Below are 19881 nucleotides of genomic sequence, written 5' to 3'. Positions count from 1 at the left end.
CATGTCTATACTCTTGTTAAACGACAAACACAACAAGTTTGTTTTAAAAGAAACAACAACAGCCACATGAGTGATTCTTATTTTTTTCAGTGCAAAGGGCTCACATACATCATCATTCAATGATGGCACAAAACTGAAAAACAGCAAAAAACAACAACTAGCATTATATTCAGTGCAGTTGTAGTAGTTGTACTGGCAACTTAAATTGAAATCTTTCATGACTGATATTGTTTCTAAGCAAACTAGACACATGGGTTTGCCTTTGAATTACTGTTTCTCATCTTGACTGAAAGGTACGGTTTTTGTTGATCAAGTTTTCTGTAAAAAAAATAAATAAAAATAAAATCTTAAATGATCTGCGGGCCTCGCTGAGTGAGGATGCGGGCCGCCAGTTGTCCATCCCTGTTCTGAATGTTTCTTCCTTTTCCCACTGCGGTGGTTTGTCTCTGCCCATGGGAGGGGTTTGAGTTAGGGAGAACGGGTTAGGCAGGGGCTGATTCCACAAAAAAAGACCTACCGCTTCACTATCTCCCAACATTGTTGGCCGTTGTTTTAATGAGCAAATGATCTTTTGTATTCTAATAATTGTATGTATGTATATATATATATATATATATATATATATATATATATATGCACTAATGCCAATAAAACTCTCATAATACATTGTTGCACATCATGCGTACATCCAATGATCACATCCACATATTGTTGCTATATTAAACGATCTTCTTGGTGCTATTATTATTCATCATCATCAATTGTGGGGGGGGGGGCATTGCATTAACATTGCACTTATCACTTGCTGCCATCTTTATCTTTATTTCTGAGAACGAAAATAACGGAAAAGCGGTGGCCCGAGGGCCAGCTCCGCCCCTACCCTCCCTGTCTGCAGGTCATCCAGCAAAACCGGAAGTGCAGAACAAATCCGAGGTTGTAAAGTGCGTCACAGAGCGGAGCTGCCGAGGATAACCGAAGCGGACATCACTAGTGTCTGCACTGATTATCCAACTCTTCCACGTAGGGAGGCCATACTGTACAATTCAACATGGTGAAGATCGCGTTCAACTCCGCTCTGGCGCAGAAGGCGCTAGGCAAAGAGGTGCCGGCTTCGGACACGGTAAATGATTGTCTTGTCTGTGTGCGCCAGCGGCTCTGCGTGTTTGTCTGCGTCTGTCGCAGGACTCGCGTGAGGCCTCTCTCTACAGTCGCCATCACGCCACAATCAACATGCCCTTCATTATTGTAGCCGTTGTTATTGGGCGCACATAATGTCCTACGCTAATGGTGAAAATATACGTTTTGTATGCATCAGTATGATATGGATTTGCATCGTATTTGTTCGTGTTTCGTGGAAGCGTTCTGTGGATTAATAGATTACACCTGCGGAGGGCTGACAAACAGTGGTCTAGGCCCGCCCATCTTTAGGAATAATGGTCCTCTGCTCTCATATTAACGCATGTCCGTAAAAGCGATGTTTTATCTCGGTTCTAGCTGACCTCTCCCGACTAGTTCAATGTGTGCGTCGTGTGTCTGCGCGCTGCGTGTGTCAATGATGCGCCTGTCTGGCTGCGTGCGCGCTGAATACGTGCGCTTGACCTCCTCGTAGGATCCCGAGCTGGCCTGCGCCCGGGAGGGCAGCGAGGGCTCCACAGGCCGCTGTCTGCTCACTCTGCTGGGGATAGCCTTCATCCTCAGCGGGCTCATCGTTGGAGGAGCATGCCTCTACCGCTACTTCACCCCAAAAGTAAGTCCTAGGCTATGGAAACAAAGCAGCAGGGTCGAAATGAAAAATAGGGAAGTGGACATGGGACAGGGGGGTTCTGTTATTGTAATTAATTATTAATAGCCTACTTCAATGTTTGCAGTTTAGCTGTAGGCATCCCTGAGCAGAATAACTAATCCCATAAGTGCTCATAAAAGTGTCAACTAAATTAATTTACTTAAATAATATCAAAGGGGGGATGGATCTAATATTATCATGATTTAGCATTTCCTCCTGTTTTTTTGGTTGCATGCTTTCCACTGATATAAATAGAATACATCTAGGTCTACTGAGAGTATCTATCTAAAGCCCCTTCCTGTCGTTCCCATCGTTTCTCTGTGAAGTATGATTCATTTTGTTCTTAAAATGAACAACCACACTTGTGTGATTGTTGAGGAAGCACATTATTTAGTCCTCTGATATGGTTGTTTTGAGCTGGGTTTGACAGAGTGGTAAAGGTTAAACGTGTGGTTTCTTCACACGGTGAACAGACCTGCAGTTCGTCGTACCGTTCACCTTGTATCGGTTGTTAAACCACACCCGGTGCTTTCACAGTGATTAAGTAATTCTGAAGAACAAAACCACAAAAGGTTGACTGTCTTATGATTATTCATAACTGTCAGCTGCTGTCCTTATTTGGATAAAACCAAACACAAAAACAACTTATTTTGGATGGAAGCAGATGCTGTGGGTTACATATTAGCGCTAAGGATGGACCCATGTCTAAATCTAGACTTAAATGTTATTAAAAAGTAGGATAACATGTAAATATGGACTCAAATGGCCCTTTATGGATTAAAAAACTCCATTGCCATTTCGTGACATACCTGTTATTGACCATTTCGGTTTACTATGCAACATCAAACATTCTGGCTCCATGCAAAAATCGAAACAACAACATTTTAAAAAGTATTTAAAAAAACATATAGGCCTTTTTATATATTTTTTTATACAGTCTTCCAGTGGGTAGCGACAAGCCAAAACAAGGGGGTTGGGTTTCCTCTAACCACCGTTGACTCGGTGAATAATAATAATAATAATAATAACAATTAAGGGACTGTCCTGAATCAGTGTGCCAAATTTCTCAACTTTTTACCATGGGGTTCTATGGGCTGCCACAGACTCCCATGGCGGAATAATAATAATAGGAAAACTTACAATAACAATAGGTTGTCTAGCAGCTTCGCTGCTTGACCCCCAATAAATCCAATTTATTTAGCACCTTCCAAACTCAAGGAGGCTCGGAACGCTGCGCACAAACGCAAGGAAGTGTAGCAGAGAGCAGTTCGACCGCTCCCGGGTCTCGAACCTGCCACCTCTCGAACTACAACAACACTACCGACACGGGAGTGGAACGCTCTGACCACTGAGCTAAAAGCTCAGGCTTCTGACTCAGCGGCTAGAAGCGCTCTTAAGGCCACGGGGTGTGAGGGTTTACAAACGCACTAACGTCTGTCACAGAAGCTCACGCTGCGCTGGGGGGTTGTTCTGTCCGTCTCTCAGCGGCTCTACCACGGCTCCATGCAGTTCAGCGACGTGTCGGCCGGCGTGGCCGGCGAGAACCAGCCTTACTACCTGCCCCGCGTGGAGGAGGAGGTGGAGATCTCCGACAACATGGCCGTCATCAGTGTGCCGCCCCCCCGCTTCCGATCCGGTGACCCCGCCTACATCCTCCACGACTTCCACAGGGTGCGGGACTGAAGAGAGAGACGCACACGCACGCACGCACGCACGCACACGCACGCATTTTAATTCTTTATTTGAATCCACCAATCACATTACAAAGGAGAGGATTCAAATATTTTCATGAGATGAGATACTGCTTTGTTCAAGGGTACAAAAAACATCTCCTGTGGCACACACACACACACACACACACACACACACACACACACACACACACACACACACACACACACACACACACACACACACACAGCTCCATCATTATCCCTCAGTTAACCTCTCTCTCCTTCCCTCTGTCACACTCGTGTCCTGAGATCCAACCGTGTGTGTGTGTGTGTGTGTGTGTGTTCCCTCGAGCAGAAGCTGACTGCGTACCTGGACCTGACTCTGAGGACCTGCTTTGTGATCCCCCTCAACACGTCCGTGGTGCTCCCCCCCCAGGACCTCATGGACCTCTTCATGCAGCTCATGGTGAGCCCACGGCATCGCCGTCACTGGCTCGGAATAACATGACCCAGTTAGTCAGTCAAGGTCAAACGGGCAAATCCCCATCGTAGTTTCACACCGTAGGGAAAAAATCGGCCAAAAAAAATCAGCCGATACGGATACACGTAAAAAAAACAAAAAACGCAAATATCGGCAGATAATTTCGGCCGGACAACATATTTATATATATTTGTCGATCACTAGTCCACAGTGACCTCTTGAATTAGCCTTCATTGTCAGACATGCAGCACAGGTAACCCTCTAATAGTCATAATGATCCCAAAGAGACCAATCCGACGTCAAACCCGATCCCTGACCCGCCGTATCCGTGCGTACATTACACCACAGCGAGCTTCAGTTGTCGTTGTGCGTTGGTTCACTGTTGGCTTGCTCTTGTCCAGTCTGGCTCCTACCGCAGCTACCTGGTGCAGGAGGACCTGGTGGTGACGGAGCGCATCGATGACATCAAGCCCCTGGGCTTCTACATCCGCCGGCTGTGTGACGGCAAGGAGACGTACCGCATGCAGCCCCGCTCGGAGCTGCCAGGTCAGGACCCCCCCAGGGGCGTTGGCTCCGCCATTAGCGCGTGTTTGGACGCCGTAGGCTAATGTTCCGAAAATAACATGTATAAACTGAGTAACTTAGAAATGAGATCTATGACACCGTTTTTTTTGGTTTGTGATGATTTGAATTGAACACATTTGATTACGATGCTATCACTGTAAACAGTAAAGTTTAAAATAACAATCAAATATTAGCTTGACGTTGTTAAAAACGCGTTTCATCTGTCAGCTAAATCTTAAGATTAATACATTAAAAGTGTAGCCCCTTCATTTTATATACTGGACCTTTAAAGCCCCTGTTGCAGGTTAACCGGAAGTTTCGATTAATGGGTACATAAAGCAATAAGTATATCATTAATAAAATGTCTCCAAAATAGCGTTAAAGTCCAGTTTTTGTAGTTTTTGGTAGTAACGGGTGTTGTCTGGGATGGGGAAGAGGTGGCAAGAACCACAAATTACATGTATGATGGCCCACAACCGTATCATTTCGAACCTGTCAGACGTGAGAGGGCGAATGAGGAATTGCCGAGAATGGCAATGACTGATGGCCATTTAGCAACTCAGCAACGAGCGCTGGAGCTAGTCTATGAACAGCAGTGCATACAGTAACAACACTTTTTTTTTTTACAGTCAGTGAATAGCACCGAGTGAAAGTCAACGTTTTCTTTATATCTAGTGACAGTGATTCTGTTGTTAGTTCAGATACGTACCGGTACTTAATCAGAAGATCTAGAAATAGAAGGCATAATGCTAGCTATGGGCTAACTTGCCACTCCCACCTGTGAAATTCCCCCCCAGATAATCCTTAATTAAATCTTCCCCCCGACATTGTAAACAAATTTCCGATTAGTTATCCCATGTTTTTATGGTAGCATACTAGCTCCAGTAACAACATCTTTACCAAGTGTTTATTTCTAAGCTTTTACCCTGTGTGCGAAATACCCGTCAATATTCGTGGAGTCCCATCTCCCGATTGTTGCTTAATAACGATCTAGGCCAATAACATTACAATATTTCATCGATGCAAGCCAAGACAATCAGTCTATAGCCTACATGACAACACACACGCACACACTTAACAATTTTGATAAACCGATATGCTATAGTATTCGTAAAGCAACACTGACATAGGAGGCTGCATTGGCTAAAGTTGTTTCGATGCACATTGTTTTATATCAAGGAGAGGCAAAGATGTGCATTACAATGCAAACATGACAATAATTGGCATCAATCTGGTGCATTTAGAAGCGCAATCAACGGAATAAATGCCAGGTGTATATAGCCTATCAGACACGCAATCAGTGAACTTGCAAATGAGAGCCTGCAGTATGACCGATCGTGTGAGATTATTTAACCATCCATCTACAGCAAATACGAAAAGACAGATATGTCATTGACACACAAAGCACATTCTGTCCAACCCGGCGGATGCTGACAGCCCACAACGAGACAAACATCATCACGGCGGGTGTGCTCTCTCTCGCTCTCGCACGCACGTACACGATCACTCCAACTCCTCCAACTCCAAGGCTAGGCTGCTTCACTAAGACCACAACCAACCACAACTAACCATGCAGTAGTGCGAAGCCGGGAAGGACACAACGCACAGTCGCACACACTCATCTTATGCACAACAATCAGTTCTACCATCAACATTCAGTCACTGCAAAGATTTAAATTGTCTTTTACCTTAAGTTAGAATGGACCCAAAGTGTGTGAGTGATACACTCTGGTTTAGCTTTCGCTTGCTATCCGTTTTTAGTATGACTTCTCAACATTACGTCCTTCTTCTGTTTGGCGCACATGGCTAATTTGCATACACGCACAGGACTGACTGGCTCTGCTTGGCAAAAAATATTTATATATAACATATTTATCTATATCCATCATTCAACTCATTTGTCTAGTTTTAATGTGATGTCTTTTGTGTATGTCCAGTCAGACTTGTTGTCTCCCTTGTTCTGTGTTGTCTTGTACTGTCCTGTGTGAGCCGAACCACCAAAATGAATTCCCGACGATTTGTGTCGTTTGGCAATAATAAATACTTGAATACTCTATCTATCTATCTATCTATCTATCTATCTATCTATCTATCTATCTATCTATCTATCTATCTATCTATCTATCTATCTATCTATCTATCTATCTATCTATCTATCTATATATATATATATATATATATATATATATATATATATATATATATATATATATATCTGTATAATCTGCTAACACTCTCTTACTAGTCTCTACTCTCAAGGGTCTCAATGGGGCTTCAGTCTGTCGTCTCCCCAACATGACGTCATGCAATGTATTGTGGGGGAAATGAGAATCAATTGCAAACCGCTAAAATCATACCTTCTTTTTCGTATTAAATTCTGTTTTGTGATACCCAACAACATTAAATACAATGGATAACCGTTTAAATGTTTATTACCAACAAGCAAATTGCACAAACAAAAAAAAATGAACCCTGCAACACAGACTTTAAACACATGTTGCACAACGATGGTGATTTAGCTTGAACTCGATATTGAGCTCCCCGGTTTGGTGGCAGCATAACTTCCTATGTATTAAAATATTGTTATTACTATAATTATTGAAAATACAATCTTACCTGTTGCTCTAGTTTTAGACCAGCGATAGAAAACGATGTGGGAAGTTTTCTAAAACGTTTTTTTCTTGTCTCCATCAGGTGGCCGAATCCAGAAGCGTTCTGAAGAGAAGTGCTTCACCATCCACCACTTTGAGAACAAGTTTGTTACCGAGACTAGAATCTGCAAGGCCTGATGAGAGAGAGAAAGAGAGAGAGGGAGGGAAAGAAAGATAGAAAGAAAGAGTGAAACAGAGAGAGGGCGAGAGAGCGCAAGCTGCTATTACACTAGCAGAGTATTTTTGTAAAAAATTACCTTACTACTGAACATTATGCTTTCCCCGCTCTTTCCCCAAGTGAATTTGATGTTTCAGCGTTATAAGCTACCACAATGTAACATCTTTAGGTTATTGATTGCTCATTAACTAACCTGGTCCCTATCTAGTCTTGTACTGGTCATCTCTTCGATAATGCTAGCTTACGTTTTACTGGGGCTGTTTTAGTTTTGATCCTATTAGCTATCCTACATGTTTTAGATAGCAATGAAACAATTTCCCCCTGGGGATAAATAAGAACCTGAATCATCAATAAGCAAGTGATCCTCCATCTATTAGCTAGCTCTCCTACATGTCTAAGCTAGCTTTCGTACATATATTAGCTAGTGATGCTACATCTATTGGCATGTTACAACATCCGATCACCTCACACAGAAGCGTTATTGTATGTGAAACCCGTCTCATGTCGGCCTGATGTAAGACGTTGTAGGGAGATGTTTAGAAGAGTCCTATACCTTCCAGACTTCATCGGTGTAAGTTTTAAATGCCTAGCTAAGACGGCTGGATGACACCCCACAACAATGCACTTGTTTTGTTTATTTAGTGTCGTCATAATGAGACTCAGACCCAAGGTCTGAGTCTGTAGGTGAGGTCTGAGTCTGTAGGTGAAGTCCCTTCCTACTGTTTGAACTCGTTACTGTATTGATGACATCAAACCTCAAAGAGGAGAGATTGCTCCCCCGCAGGACATTGTAATGGACATTGACATGCTAATGTGTGAGATTCGATTGAGGAAATGAGAAGTGGCAGACGTGCAAAAACAATTAATAGCTGAACAGAATCGAGACTTTTGGCAATTTTAGCAAATGTGTACATTTTTGGTTACCATCTCCAAGGATTTTATTTGTGTACCTCCAAGTTGTTTCAATTGATTCAAACACGACAAACACGATGCTAAATTTTTGTAAATAAATGTTTAAAATGTTTGTAATTAAATTGTGAAATAACAATTAAAACGGCTTCCCATAAAAATCTAGCTGCAAAGAAGGACAATCGGAAGGGATAGAGCTGTGCCCGGTGAAGTGTGTTTCTGAACACAGGGAGATGCTCAACATGTTTTGATGAAAGATAATATGGTTTTGTGTAAAGTTATTGAAATTAATGTCACTTTGTAATTGTAATTTGTTGTTGAATAAAGTTACATTTCTTTACCTTTAGAAGCCTGCTCTATATGTTTATTTTTAAATGACTATAATACACAACTATTACACATAATATGACACAAACTATTTATGAAATAGTTTAATCATACAATAGCTTCATCCAATATAATTTCACCCAAAGCAATGCTTCTTCATATTGTGTGGAACTCTCCATACATTCACTTATTGACATCAACACGTTCTGAGTCAATACCACCGCTTGTCTTTCGGCGTTGAGGGCGTTGGTCTCGTTTCACATTAAAAGGTCTGGGGACTTTCCGGAAGACAAACGGAAAAAAAAACGTGCTTGTGCAAAGGAAATGAAAACTAGAAATAGAAATAGAACCATTCTGTAGTACGAATGAACACTCGCAGTAAAACACACCTGTGTGTTTTAAAAAAATAGATCGAAAATAATGAAGAATCACAAGGGCTGTTCGGGCCATCACAGAATAAATGCTATATATATAAAAAAAGTGACATTCAATCAAGCGTCCACAACAAGAATATCCCGTTGGCGATTTTTTAAGGTGAGGGTTCCTCTGGCGCGTCAGCCTACGTCCCCACGGCCCCGCCTCCAGAACTCCTTGGTGGTGAGGTAGTACATGATGGGGTCCAGGCTGGAGTTGAAGCTCGCCAGGCACAGCGTCACGGGGTGGCTCCGCAGGACCCTCTCCCGCAGGCTGCAGCTCAAGGCGTTCACCTTGGCCAGGAAGTCCAGCGGGAAGGTCACGTGGTACGGGACAAAACACACCAGGTACACCATCAGGCAGCTCATCACCATCCTCATGGCCCGCCGCTGCTCCCGCCTGTCGTGCGTCGCCCCCGCTTCCGTCCGGCTCCGGAGACTCGCCACGTTCAGGCAGGCGCACACCAGCACCAGCACCAAGGGCAGGACGAAGCCCAGGAGCTCGGCCAGGATCAGCAGCGTCCACACGACCGGGGCGTCCATGGGCCGCATGGGCAGCTCCGAGAAGCAAACCTGCTGCGGGTTTCCGGTGAAGTCCTGGACACTGGGGCTCGTAGCACCGACCAGAGCGCCGCCGCCGCCGCCGCCGCCGCTGCCGCCGGCCTCGGCGTCGAGGTGGTGGGCCGTCTGGGGCGGCCTGGGGGTGCGGAGGAGGGGGAAGGGGATGCAGCACAGGCAGACCAGCAGCCAGCCCGAGGCGCAGATGAACAGGTCGCCCTTCTTCTTGGCGGAGCGGTGCTTCAGCGGATGCATGTTGAGCTCGCACCGGCGCAGGCTGATGCACGCCATGAAGAAGATGGAGGCGTACATGTTGACGTACTTGAGGTAGAAGCAGAAGATGCAGAGGGGCTGGCCGAAGGGCCAGACGTTGTAATGGTAGTAGTAGATCCGCAGGGGCAGGGAGAGCACCTGGGCAGAGGAGGTAAATCACACGCCGAGCACATGAGGATCTCCTCAGTTTAAGTGCACAAAGTGGTATGCAAGGTCATATACCAGCATCAGATTAGCTCGTGTGTCATAGTTTAATGTGACAGTGGCCTGATTATCGCGTGCTTACAAAAATAGCTGCGTCATTTGAGGCTCTTTGTTTGCCCTTAAACATGAAAGCTCTCACCTTTCAGCTGTCTCAAATAGATTATATTAGCAAGAAATGAATGATTGCTCAGACCTTGATCAGTCACTACAGGGGCAACCAAATCGAGTTAATTTGCAACCATCAAGTTAACCATCATTATACTTAACCATCGTTAAGTATACGCAGTTTTCAGATCCCGCTACATAAAATGTTTTAAAACAAAAGTCCTACGGAAGCAATCTGCAGCGGAAGCTTATAGTCACCTGCATCAGGTCGGCCAAGGCCAGGTTGATCATGAACAGCACTGCTTTCTTGGTCTCCTTTATGTACTGCCGGAAAACCCAGAGCGCCATCAAGTTACAGGGCAGCCCCAGGGTGAAGATGATGGCGTACACCACCACGTAGACCTGGTGCTGGTAGCTCTGGAGGTCCTCCTTGTTGCTGACGCAGCTCTGGTTCGCTCCGCTCATCTTCATGAGTTGTGCTGTGATCAACGGCGCTGCCTTGCACCTCGATGATACGAGGGGCCGGGCTTCCTCCTTACACCCACTTGCTTTTCCTCCTTGTGTCTCCAGCCAAGCTGCTTTGTCGTCTGTCTGTTGGGAGAGAAAGTGGTGTTTGCTGTGAACGTCGTCCATGCCATCTATTGACCAGTAGAGCCACTATAATGGTCCCAGTCGTGGTCCCATGACCTCACTGCTAAAAGAACATTCAGGATGAGATCACTGCTCTAATGATCCCTAGGAGAGAAGGAGGTGATGTCTGTTTCCTGCATTACTGCTGTTCTTCTCAAACAACATGTTTCAAAACCCTCTTTTCTTAGATGGGTTTGCACTTTATTGCTTGCATTACTTTATGTTAAAACTACTGTACTTGGTTCAATATTTTTGGCGTGAAAATGTAGTGTTGTGTACCATTTCCGCTTGGCTCTGTCAGGTGTCATAGGTAAAATAGACAACACTTTCACATCTGCACATTGTAACCTCAGGCCTTCGCAAACAAAGCCTACATCAAAGTAGGAACACCCTCATGCACGTCTCTGCTGAATGTGTCAGGTGTCACAGAGCACAACTCTCTCTCCACTTACTGGCACTGCCTGCCGTTATACTCGTTGGTTTATTCATTGTTCAGAAATGTGACGATTGTATTTGTCTAATAGTGCCATTGGAGAATGAGAATGAGATCTTAAAATGTAAGAATTTCACAAATTTCACCCACCTGCCCACCGTCAAATACATTCAGCAGGACACTGACCCGCAAGGGACTACGGCAAACATGGAGAACGGCTGAAATATTGTGTGCGGTATTGATACATTAAGCTGTCGTGATAGTGTGAATGAAAAAGACTTACAAATAAGAACAAAACAACCCCTGTCGATTCAGGGGATTGAACCGTTGGTCAGAGCGTTGTCAGTGTGGACATTGACGACACACAGGGCCTGCCACGTATTCTCTGTCCCCCCCCCCCCCTCCATGGGACACCATGGGGGGGGGGGGGTGATCAGAGACCACAATAATTCAACAGACCTAATCTCACTTAGGCCACAGAACAGAGAATACGTGGCAGTATCACACTATCACGACAGCTCAATGTATCAATACTGCACACAATATTTCAGCCGTTTTCCATGTTTGCCGTAGTCCCTTGCGGGTCAGTGCCCTGCTGAATGTATTTGACGGTGGGCAGGTGGGTGAAATTTGTCCCCCCTCCATGGTGTCCCATGGAGGGGGGACACCAACTCATTCTCAGAGTGTGTGTGTGTGCAGAGCCCCTGCGGTCATCAGCCCCTGAAGCTGTCAGATAAAGAATCACTCCCATAAGACGTCCCCTCGTTAGCCCACAAAACATAGAGTCTAAACAAACAGATTCAAGCTAAATAGGATTGTTTTCATGTTACGTCACCTTACGTTAAGTTACCCTTTATTGTCCCTTTCTGGGGGCAAATTCTTTCTCTGCTTTTTGAGAGCCGGTGAACACATTCACACACAGAGGAGTGACCTTGTCAGAGGTCCACACACACACATCGGGACACGGTGGTCAGCTGCAGTACAGTGCCCCGGGAAGCACAACTTTCCCCCCCCCGTCCACATTTTTTGCCGACCAGTCGGGATTCGAACCAGTACACCCTCCGGTTACCGGTCGAACTCCTTAAAACCAGTAGGTCCGCATCCCCTCATCCAAACCAAGGTCTATGAAGACTGCATGCATGACACACACACACATACTGTATAGACAAGGCTATCTGTGTCTGGCCAATATTTGGATATGCAGAGTGAGGTAAATGACATAAATATGTAATATTATATCAATGACACAGAAAATAGTCTTCCTAATAGAGTTCAACTGTAAGATTCACAGGAATTTCCACTGATGATTTATTCTCTCCAGTGAGTCATCTCTCTCTGTGTGTGTGTGTGTGTGTGTGTAAGCAATGAGCTCCTTCCACGTGCAGCATTTACAAGACTAAAGTCTGCTTAATTAAACCCACTGATACACGAATAAACGCACACATATGGGAGCCTTGTAAACACACACACACACACACGCAGACAAACACAAACGCACATGTGCGTGGGCTGTCCTCCGCTGCATTACAGACATTCCACTCGCTTAAGGCCTCCCGCGGGATATGACTCCAGAGTTAAACTATTCTCCAACCTCTCTCTCTCTCTCTCTCTCTCTCTCTCTCTCTCTCTCTCTCTCTCTCTCCCGCCTTTCCGTGTTCTCCCGACAAACTGACATCCAAACGCGACAATGCAACAATCTCCCTCAGAGTGCGGTGTGGTGCGCGCTCCCACCTCTTATCTGGGACGTCCTGGTGTTTTGCCGGAGCTCAGACGTCTGTCAACGTTCCCGTCTCAGTAGAAAGACCGAAGAGCACAGGCACCGAAAAAGCACAAGACCCCCCGCCCAGCCAACCCCCCCACCCCCCCCCCCCCGCCCCCCCACGACCCCCCCACCACCCACCCACCCCCACGCCCCTCACTTTCCTTATCCCACCCGTATGAACACCCAACACAATCTCACCTCACCCTATTGAACCCTGTGCTATCATAACTATTCTTTAAAGGAATACATCATGTCCATTCTTTTAGTTTTGCGGAACTATTCTCTCATCTCTCTCTCTCGCGTCTCTTCCTTCCTCTGCCTCACTTTCTCTTGACGCGCACGGTGAAGATGACGCTTCCTGCTGTTTCTAGGGGAGGGGCTTAGCAGGATTTTCACACCATCTCTACTTGTGTTATTTAGCACTGGGTCGGCCCCGTGGACGTGGATCACAGCCACTCTGAGCCCGGAGGTGGCGCACCGCCACCAGTGGAGCGAGTCCAGAGAGATAACGTTGTTCTGAGAAGCGACCAGAATGTACTGTAACGATTACAATATTTAAGGTGGCATAAAAAAAAAGGAAGTGGCGCAAATAAATGATCACAGTTATTCTCTTCAGAGGAGGGGAAGCTGTGCAGCTGGGCCAGGTGGTGGGGGGGGGGGGGGGGTATAAACCACATGGTAGTTCTAACTATGTGCACGTTTCCATACCTTTTGAATCTTAGAGCAGTGCTTGAGTTTTAATTGACATTTACTAACCCTTTTGTACGTAGTGTTCTTTAACACATACAGTATATATATACTTTAATCAGACCTCCAGCGTCTGTCTGCTTGGGGCTGCTCTCTTGCTTCTGTCTGTTCTGTCGTAAGAGCACGTGAACAGTGTCTTCATCTTGAAAGATAAGCATGGCTGCTGTGTGTGTGTGGTGAGTGGTTAGGCACACGTCAACCAGCCTGGTGCTGCAAGGTGGTAGAGGAGGATGTCAACACTCGCTTGCGCTTTGAGAGCCTTGAAATGCGCTATATTAATTCTATGTATTATTATTATTAGGGACCGAGCCAGAACTGGCAAGGTCCCTATTGTTTTTGGTCCGATTATTAGGGACCGAGCCAAACATGGCAAGGTCCCTATTGAAACCCTCATGTTTATTCTTCTTCTTATTATTAGGGACCGAGCCAAACTTGGCAAGGTCCCTATTGAAACCCTCGTGTTTATTCTTCTTCTTCTTATTTTTAGGCCACTTCGACTGCATTTTTCCCCCCCTGAACATATTCGAAAACTCATTTTTTTTTGGTGCATTTTGTGGGACTGGTGAAAAATTTGATATTCTAGCCCTCAAATTCACATTCGCCCCTAGGTGGCGCTATACCAACTATGCCAAAATTTCAACGTTTGCACAAGCATAACTCGTCACCGGTTGGACCTAAACTCATGAAACTTTGCACACATATGCACATCCTCATAATGAAGAAATTTGCAGATACTAACTTAGCACTTCCGGTAGCCAGATTTCCCGCCATTTTGAATTTAGTTAAAAACAGTAAATTCCCCAAGGATCCCAGGTTTTTCGACATTGACAGAATTCCTTTGGCACATATCATCTATGGCCCGTTATCTTCAATCTGACATAAGGATTAGTCTGTAGGATAAATTTCAAAGTACCCATGAGCCATTGAGTTCAAAAAGGGGTGTGTTTTTCACCCCAAAAATAGTAAATTGCACATATCTACATTAATTGGACTCCTATGGTGTTGGACCTCTCTACTAAAGTTGTTCATAATCAAATTCTGAACAAGAATAAGTCAACAATTTTTCAAATGGGGCGTGGCATCGAAGTGGGCGTGGCCCGTTACTAAAATAGCCACAGTTCATAGACGCAATGTTTGATTTGAGCGGGACCAACTCAATGGCCGTTAGGTACCAAAGTTCTAACTGCTCACCAAAAATTAAGTCGATTTAAAAAACAACATGGCCGCCAGAGGAGGGTCGATCACTCTGCAGACACCGTAATAGTTATGAATATGAAATTCACTGGACACGTGTAGACTGGTGTCGATAGCTCACATACCAAAATTTGTGTTTCTCATGTGTGTAGCGCCCCCTACAGGAACTTTAAAAAGCAGCCCCTGCGCCACGTTTCACCAATATGTATGAAAATCGGTAGGCACGTATAACGTGCCAATACCTACAGAAAAGCCTCTTGGACCCATGCTCCAAACCCCACGGGAAGTCGGAAATCTTAATTTCTTCATTTTCACTCTCGGCGGCCATTTTGAAAAAATTACACATTTTTGCCTTGTATTTGAATGAACTCCTCCTAGGGAATTTATCGGATCTGCTTCAAAATTGGTCAGTACAGTCAATAAATGGTGCCGAACCAACGCCGTGCTATTTGTGACTGTACGTTGAAGGGCGTGTCCGTGGCGTGCCGTCAAAGTTGGCCATTTTTTAATTCCGTCGCCTTGTATTTGAACTAACTCCTCCTAGGGAATTTATCGAATCTGCTTCCAAATTGGTCAGTACAGTCATGAAGTGGTGCTGAACCAAAATCGTGCTATTTGTGATTCTACGTTGAAGGGCGTGGCCGTGGCGTGCCATCAAATTTGGCCGTTTTGAATTCCGTGGTCTTATTTTCGCTTTTTTCCCCTTGTATTTGAACAAACTCCTCCTAGGGTATTTATCGGATCTGCTTCACAATTAGTCAGTACAGTCAAAACATGGTGCTCAACCAACGCCGTGTTATTTGTGACTGTACATTGAAGGGCATGGCCGTGGCGTGCTGTCAAAGTTGGCCATTTTGAATGGAATTCTTTCACTTTTTCGCCTTGTATTTCAACTAACTCCAACTAGGGAATTCATCGGATCATTGATGTAGGGTTAATAATGTTAGTTAAAGTTGTTACAACATGTAATTCAGTTAAATGTGGTCTTACATGTTAATGTCAAAACAATCAGTAGGACACCACAGGGCACCTCTGCTTCTACAGATTACATAAATTTGCGAATTTTTTTTAAAACTGCGCTTTTTTAAAACTGCGCGCAGTGATGAACGGGACCTCGCGCCGGCTTGCGGCTGCGTCACGTGCGGTCCTAACATGTGCACATCTTGCCAGCACACATGTTACGACGGCACGTGACGCGGCCGCAAGCCGGCGCGATTTTTTTTTAAAACTGCGCGCAGTGATGAACGGGACCTCGTAGTGGCGGCTGCAAGCCGGCGCGAGGTCCCGTTCATCACTGCGCGCAGTTTTATTATTAGGGACCGAGCCAAACATGGCAAGGACCCTATTGAAACCCTCGTGTTTTTTCTTATTATTATTTTTCAGAACTTTGACTGCATTTTTCCCCCCCTGCACATATTCGAAAACTCTTTTTTTTTTGGCACATTTTGTGGGACTGGTGAAAAATTTGATATTCTAGCCCTCAAATTCACATTCGCCCCTAGGTGGCGCTATACCAACTATGCCAAAATTTCAACGTTTGGACAAGCATAACTCGTCACCGGTTGGACCTAAACTCATGAAACTTTGCACACATATGCAAATCCTCATAATGAAGAAATTTGCAGATACAAACTTAGCACTTCCGGTAGCCAGATTTCCCGCCATTTTGAATTTAGTTAAAAACAGTAAATTCCCCAAGGATCCCAGGTTTTTCGACTTTGACCAAAATCCTTTGGCACATATCATCTATGGCCCATTATCTTCAATCTGACATAAGGATTAGTCTGTAGGATAAATTTCAAAGTACCCATGAGCCATTGAGTTCAAAAAGGGGTGTGTTTTTCACCCTGAAAATAGTAAATTGCACATATCTACATGAAGTTGGACTCCTATGGTGTTGGACCTCTCTACTAAAGTTGTTCATAATCAAATTCTGAACAAGAATAAGTCAACAATTTTTCAAATGGGGCGTGGCATCGAAGTGGGCGTGGCCCGTTACTAAAATAGCCACAGTTCATAGACGCAATGTTTGATTTGAGCGGGACCAACTCAATGGCCGTTAGGTACCAAAGTTCTAACTGCTCACCAAAAATTAAGTCGATTTAAAAAACAACATGGCCGCCAGAGGAGGGTCGATCACTCTGCGGACACCGTAATAGTTATGAATATGAAATTCACAGGACACGTGTAGACTGGTGCTGGTAGCTCACATACCAAAATTCGTGTTTCTCATGTGTGTAGCGCCCCCTACAGGAACTTTAAAAAGCAGCCCCTGCGCCACTTTTCACCAATATGTATGAAACTCAGTATTCACGTACAATGTGCCCATACCTACAGAAAAGCCTCTTGGACCCATGCCCCAAACCCCACAGGAAGTCGGCTATTTGCATTTCTAATTTTCACTTTTGGCGGCCATTTTGAATTTTTTTCACTTTTTTGCCTTGTATTTGAATGAACTCCTCCTAGGGAATTTATCAGATCTGCTTCAAAATTGGTCAGTACAGTCATGAAGTGGTGCTAAACCAAAATCGTGCTATTTGTGACTGTACGTTGAAGGGCGTGTCCGTGGCATGCCGTCAAAGTTGGCCATTTTTGAATTCCGTCGCCTTGTATTTGAACTAACTCCTCCTAGGGAATTTATCGGATCTGCTTCAAAATTGGTCAGTACAGTCAGGAAGTGGTGCTGAACCAAAATCGTGCTATTTGTGACTGTACGTTGAAGGGCGTGTCCGTGGCGTGCCGTCAAAGTTGGCCATTTTTGAATTCCGTCGCCTTGTATTTGAACTAACTCCTCCTAGGGAATTTATCGGATCTGCTTCAAATTTGGTCAGTACAGTCATGAAGTGGTGCTGAACCAAAATCGTGCTATTTGGGACTGTACGTTGAAGGGCGTGTCCGTGGCGTGATGTCAAAGTTGGCCATTTTGAATGGAATTTCACTTTTTCGCATTGTATTTGAACGAACTCCTCCTAGGGAATTTATCGCATCTGCTTCACAATTGGTCAGTACAGTCATGAAGTGGTGCTGAACCAAAATCGTGCTATTTGTGACTGTACGTTGAAGGGCGTGTCCGTGGCGTGCCGTCAAAGTTGGCCATTTTTGAAATCCGTCGCCTTGTATTAAACTTACTCCTCCTAGGGAATTTGTATTTGAACTAACTCCTCCTAGGGAATTTATCGGATCTGCTTCAAAATTGGTCAGTACAGTCATGAAGTGGTGCTGAAACAAAATCGTGCTATTTGTGACTGTACATTGAAGGGCATGGCCGTGGCGTGCTGTCAAAGTTGGCCATTTTGAATGGAATACTTTCACTTTTTCGCCTTGTATTTCAACTAACTCCTCCTAGGGAATTTATCGGATCATTGATGTAGGGTTAATAATGTTAGTTAAAGTTGTTACAACATGTAATTCAGTTAAATGTGGTCTTACATGTTAATGTCAAAACAATCAGTAGGACACCACAGGGCACCTCTGCTTCTACAGATTACATAAATTTGCGAATTTTTTTTAAAACTGCGCTTTTTTAAAACTGCGCGCAGTGATGAACGGGACCTCGTGCCGGCTTGCGGCTGCGTCACGTGCGGTCCTAACATGTGCACATCTTGCCAGCACACATGTTACGACGGCACGTGACGCGGCCACAAGCCGGCGCGATTTTTTTTTAAAACTGCTCGCAGTGATGAACGGGACCTCGTAGTGGCGGCTGCAAGCCGGCGCGAGGTCCCGTTCATCACTGCGCGCAGTTTTAATTAGGGACCGAGCCAAACTTGGCAAGGACCCTATTGAAATCCTCGTGTTTCTTCTTCTTATTAGGGACCGAGCCAAACTTGGCAAGGACCCTATTGAAACCCTCATGATTATTCTTCTTCTTATTATTATTTTTCAGAACTTTGACTGCATTTTTCCCCCCCTGCACATATTCGAAAACTCATTTTTATTTGGCACATTTGTGGGGACTGGTGAAAAATTTGATATTCTAGCCCTCAAATTCACATTCGCCCCTAGGTGGCGCTATAGCAACTGTTCAAAAGTGCAAACTTTGCACAAGCAGCACGCGTCACCGGTTTGACCTACACTCATGAAACTTTGCACACACATGAAAATCCTCATGATGAACAAAAAAGTCTCTTGAACTGAACACTTCCGGTAGCCATATTTTCCGCCATTTTGAATTTAGTTAAAAACAGTAAATTCCCCAAGGATCCCAGGTTTATCGACTTTGACCAAAATCCTTTGGCACATATCATATATGGCCCATTATCTTCAATCTGACTTAAGGATTAGTCTGTACAATAAAGTTTAGAGCACCAATGAGTTCTAAAAGGGGTGTGGTTGAAACCTCGAAAATAGTTAATTGCTCATATCAACGTCAAGTTGGACGCCTATGATGTTGGCCCCAATACAAAAGTTGTTCAGAATCAAATTCTGAACAAGAATAAGTCAACAATTTTTCAAATGGGGCGTGGCATCGAAATGGGCGTGGCCTGACACTAAAATCGCCACAGTTCATAGACGCAATGTTTGATTTCAGCAGGACCGACTTAGTGGCCGTTAGGTACCAAAGTTCTAACTGGTCACCAAAAATTAAGTCGATTTAAAATACAACATGGCCGCCAGAGGCTCAAAATCACTCTGCGGACACCGTAATAGTTATGAATATGAAATTCACAGGACACGTGTAGACTGGTGCCGGTAGCTCACATACCAAAATTCGTGTTTCTATTTTTTGTAGCGCCCCCTACAGGAACTTTAAAATGCAGCCCCTACGTCACATTTCACCAATATGTATGAAACTCAGTATTCACGTACAATGTGCCCATACCTACAGAAAAGCCTCTTGGACCCATGCCCCAAACTCCACAGGAAGTCGGCTATTTGCATTTCTAATTTTCACTTTTGGCGGCCATTTTGAATTTTTTTCACTTTTTTGCCTTGTATTTGAATGAACTCCTCCTAGGGAATTTATCGGATTTGCTTCAAAATTGGTCAGTACAGT

The 19881-nt window shown here is 44.6% G+C and overlaps 2 protein-coding genes across 2 annotated transcripts; one reads left to right on the top strand and one right to left on the bottom strand.

Moving 5' to 3' along the window:
- Positions 1–944: 944 nt before the first annotated feature.
- On the top strand, positions 945–8588 carry LOC311345113 (integral membrane protein 2A-like). Its single transcript, XM_084469484.1, has 6 exons — positions 945–1120; positions 1610–1747; positions 3269–3454; positions 3812–3922; positions 4339–4483; positions 7196–8588. The coding sequence occupies exons 1-6, from the start codon at positions 1049–1051 to the stop codon at positions 7288–7290; spliced, it is 747 nt and encodes a 248-aa protein (XP_084325610.1). The 5' UTR covers positions 945–1048; the 3' UTR covers positions 7291–8588.
- Positions 8589–8737: 149 nt separating this feature from the next.
- Positions 8738–13083, bottom strand: gpr174 (G protein-coupled receptor 174). Its single transcript, XM_084469203.1, has 3 exons — positions 12914–13083; positions 10378–10710; positions 8738–9948 (listed from the first exon to the last, which is right to left on the bottom strand). The coding sequence occupies exons 2-3, from the start codon at positions 10588–10590 to the stop codon at positions 9121–9123; spliced, it is 1041 nt and encodes a 346-aa protein (XP_084325329.1). The 5' UTR covers positions 10591–10710; positions 12914–13083; the 3' UTR covers positions 8738–9120.
- Between the last annotated feature and the right edge of the window lie 6798 nt (positions 13084–19881).

Source organism: Micromesistius poutassou (genome assembly GCF_964030765.1).
Source record: "Micromesistius poutassou genome assembly, chromosome: 6".
In the NCBI taxonomy this organism is placed as follows: domain Eukaryota; kingdom Metazoa; phylum Chordata; class Actinopteri; order Gadiformes; family Gadidae; genus Micromesistius; species Micromesistius poutassou.
This window is presented reverse-complemented; position numbering and strand designations above follow the sequence as displayed.

Coding starts and splice junctions, on each gene's coding strand:
- LOC311345113 (XM_084469484.1), top strand. CDS start 1,049: ATGGTGAAGATCGCGTTCAACTCCGCTCTGGCGCAGAAGGCGCTAGGC. Junction 1,121..1,609: donor AGGTGCCGGCTTCGGACACG/GTAAATGATTGT, acceptor ACCTCCTCGTAG/GATCCCGAGCTGGCCTGCGC. Junction 3,923..4,338: donor ACCTCTTCATGCAGCTCATG/GTGAGCCCACGG, acceptor GCTCTTGTCCAG/TCTGGCTCCTACCGCAGCTA.
- gpr174 (XM_084469203.1), bottom strand. CDS start 10,590: ATGAAGATGAGCGGAGCGAACCAGAGCTGCGTCAGCAACAAGGAGGAC. Junction 9,949..10,377: donor CCTTGGCCGACCTGATGCAG/GTGACTATAAGC, acceptor TCCTCTGCCCAG/GTGCTCTCCCTGCCCCTGCG.